The 3,649-nt window shown below is 58.0% G+C and overlaps 1 protein-coding gene across 3 annotated transcripts in view; it reads left to right on the plus strand.

Annotated features, from left to right (window-relative positions):
* The window catches only part of RET (ret proto-oncogene), a 27,995-nt gene that overhangs the window by 18,504 nt on the left and 5,842 nt on the right, over positions 1–3,649 (plus strand). For all 3 annotated transcript variants that reach the window (XM_006147710.3, XM_027771503.1, XM_027771504.1), the window contains 3 exons: positions 398–612; positions 704–826; positions 2,469–2,539. In XM_006147710.3, coding sequence (XP_006147772.1) covers positions 398–612; positions 704–826; positions 2,469–2,539 — 409 coding nt within the window. The remainder of the gene's footprint in view (positions 1–397; positions 613–703; positions 827–2,468; positions 2,540–3,649) is intronic.

Genomic DNA, 3,649 nt, shown 5'->3' on the forward strand with positions numbered 1-3,649 from the left:
TGCTCTGGGGGCGGGTCTCCCAGGGGCACAGAGAGCCCCAGCCAGGCCTGGGCAGAACGGGCGGGTCTGCAGCCTCTGCCTCCGTCAGCCCTCAGCAGGTACTGCGGCAGGACTGAAGGTGTGGAAAGCTGTGAGATTCCAGCAGCAGAGATGGGTGCCCTCCAGGAAGGGCTGAACCCGTGCCATCCAGCTTTGGGCACCTCCTGGAGAGCTGTGCCCACGTGGGCAGCCTGGGGTGGAGAGTGAGCCATCTAAGAGGGGGCTGTGGCTCACCATCCTCCCAGTCCCTGGGGCTGGAGCCACTTACTGGCCAGCACAGGGCGGTGTCGGTGCCCATGTGCTGCCTGGCACTGCAGCCTCCCACGACTCCCACAGCCTGGGCCCTCTCTGCCTCCAGGGCCACTCCTCCTGATTGTGGAGTACGCCAAGTACGGCTCCCTGCGGGGTTTCCTCCGCGAGAGCCGCAAGGTGGGGCCTGGCTATGTGGGCGGCGGGGGCAGCCGCAACTCCAGCTCCCTGGAGCACCCAGACGAGCGAGCCTTGACCATGGGCGACCTCATCTCCTTCGCCTGGCAGATTTCACGGGGCATGCAGTACCTGGCCGAGATGAAGGTGCGTTTCCTGCACTGTGTCCCTCTGGCTGGTGGTCCCACCGGCTGCCGAGCCCTGTCCTCAAGGGTCTCTACTGTTTCTTTCTACCCAGCTGGTCCATCGGGACTTGGCAGCCAGGAATGTCCTGGTAGCCGAGGGGCGCAAGATGAAGATTTCGGACTTTGGGCTGTCTCGGGATGTTTATGAAGAGGATTCCTACGTGAAGAGGAGCAAGGTGCCAGGTTCCGGGGTGTGCTGGCAGGAGGTTCATGGGCAGGGCGTGGTCCTGAGCAGGGGCAGCACCCTCAGAATGTCTGGAAAGATGAAGTAGGTCGTAGAGTGTGGCACTGTGTCCTAGCCCGCATCCCCACATCCCTGGGTCTTCAGAAAGCCAGTTCAGGAATTTTCCCTTGTCTATTCCTTCTCTTCCTGAGGGCCACGCCCGCCCTTTCAGAACAGACCTGAGACCCCTCCAATGTCTTCTCTTGCTTTTAATCACTGTCACCTCTACATAATGAAAGGTCCCTGCTTCCTTGACACCTTGACTCTTTTCTCCAAGGAGAGTGAAATGAAGCAAACAGGAGCTTGGGGGTGATTCTTTGCAGAGAGGGTTGATCTGCTTTAGAAGTGGGGTTCTCTTTGGCAGGAGGCCTTGGCTCTAGGGAGCTTTCTCTGAGTCCTTGAAGCCCTGGGCACTTCGGCTCCTCCGCTGTCCTGTTTCCATGGCAACTTTTTTGCCCCTCAGTCTTGTTATCCATCACAGCACCCACCTGCAGTCTGCCTGGGACAGCCCAGGCAGAGTGAGTTCTTGGGGCTGTTCCAGGGTCACAAGAAATTCAGAACAGACTCTGCTCAAAAAAGAAAAAATATAAGTAACTTGATATGACTCAGCTTTGTTCAAAGGTGCTAGAACAGCCATCAGTGTTGCCCCAGGCTGTGAAGACCATGTTTCAGTTCTGCTGGGGTTTCCACTGCGACAGCAAATCTCAGAACTGCTGAGCGGAAGTCCCCCATCCCATGGAGGGCGTGGATGGAGACTTTCCGCCCACTGGTCCTCCAGGGAGCCCTTGTGTCCTGGATGGAGTGCAGAGGCACAAGGCAGCTGTGACAGCCGCCGGGCCTCCGGACTCTGCAGTGTGGCTACAGACATGGTCCCAAGACGGTCACACTCAGATAAGGACATAAATCCTGAAGGTCACCTTAAGAAAAAGGCATCTCAGTAAATGTGCATTAAAAGGGCATGCACTTTTACATTTATTTGCATCTTAAGACTCACCTTGAAAAGCTGTTTCTCAAGTTGGGTTGCAAAGAGCTTGTGAGGCCGTCCCCTGCACTGCTGTGGAGTTGGGGGGGCACTCATGGAGATGCTATAAGGGCCTGTGGTGCAGCAAGAGAAAAGTACCCTCAAGGCACATGCATAGACGTCTTCCCTCAAGGCCTCTGGAAGGGTCTTTGGCCTGTCCATTGGTGTCAGAAGTCCTCGATATGGGAACACTGGGTGTGGTTTCCCTAAAACACGTCCCCTCAGAACATCAGGGCTTTCTAGACATGTCCTTGGCCCATACATCAAGAAGCACTGCTCTGTACCACCCAGGGCACCCCAGAACTCTCCTCGAAACTCCCCACTATAGATTACTTCCTGGGGCTTCTTAGCGTGACAAGCCCACCCTGTGACTGGGTGGGCAGCAGTCCCGCCAGCCTCTCGGCAACACCCAGGGAGGTCAGGAGGAGCCCTGGCCCCTCCCAGCATACCAGCCCTTACTCAGCGTCCCCCAGAGCTGGAAGCAACAGGGACACGCCTGACCTCCACCCCCAGGTCCCAGGGCATCAGAGTGACACTAATGCCTTTCTTACCACCCCTCCGCCCCGCCTCTTAGGGCCGGATTCCAGTCAAATGGATGGCGATCGAGTCCCTGTTTGACCATATCTACACCACCCAAAGTGACGTGTGAGTGTGGGCATTGCCTTCCTGGGGTGGAGGTTACAGAGCTGCCGGTACGCACGCCTGAGGCCCATGGCGCCCATCCATGCTCAGCCAGAGGACAGCGCTGGCCCTGAGCACCTGTCCCCATGCCAGCCAGCCACAGTGACCCCCAGCTTGAGGGGCCCTCACGCCTTCATTTGGCAAATGACAGGACTCAGTGGTGACTCTGAAAGCCATGGTGGCCTATGAGTGCAGGAACAGGTGGTCAAAATCCAGCTCTCCCATGCCCTCCTCCCCTTTCTGGGCCTCTCAGCAACACAGAGGCCCAGACTAACGATCCTTCCTGTGAGTTCTGGAGGGTTCAGGGTCAGACGAGGCAGCCACCCGCAGTGGGGCCTCTGGAGATGCCTACGGCAGAGTGTAGGCTGGTGTGTGCCACGTGGCTCGGGGGAGCCCGAACACACTCTGCCGTCAGGCACAGTGACCCGACAGTTGGTGAAAATGCAGCGCACTTGCTGCTGAGGCAGCTGCAACCAGCAGACAGGTGTGTCTCGGGCGGTGTGGGCTGTGAAAAGGCGGTTATTGAGCAATTTAAACAGCAGCTTTCTGGTTACACAACGACTATAGGGCTGTTGCATACGTTGGGGACACCGGCTGTCACTGGGTTCCACCACCCGGGGAACTCCTGCCGGCCCCCTGGTGTCTCCGTGAACCTCTGGCCGGCCCGCTGGTGTCTCTGTGATTGCCGGTGTCCTCCTGTGGCCGTAGCAGGCTCCTGTGATGCCCACCGCCCAGTGGTTTTCTCTCTGTTAAATATCTTCCTATAGCTTTTTTTCTCCTTATCTTCATAAGGTTTTATGAAGATTTCCAAGCACGGAAAAGGCCAAAGGATGGTATGGGCTATGCTGAGACCCATTGCCTGGGACCTTGCCCTGGTAGGGGCCGGTCACCTGTCTTGCTTGCAGGTGTGACTATCCTGGGGCGGTGGCTTGAGCAGAGCTTTCAGTGTCACAGGTGGGGGCCAGACAGGCAGGCAGGCAGCCCCTCTCGGCCTCCATGTGCAGGAACCCCACAGGCAGCCCCTGCACAGCCACAGGCTGTGGTCTGGGACTCAGCCGCCTCGCGCTGGGGGCC

Source organism: Tupaia chinensis, unplaced genomic scaffold (assembly GCF_000334495.1).
Source record: "Tupaia chinensis unplaced genomic scaffold, TupChi_1.0 Scaffold000217_1, whole genome shotgun sequence".
NCBI classification, from domain to species: domain Eukaryota; kingdom Metazoa; phylum Chordata; class Mammalia; order Scandentia; family Tupaiidae; genus Tupaia; species Tupaia belangeri.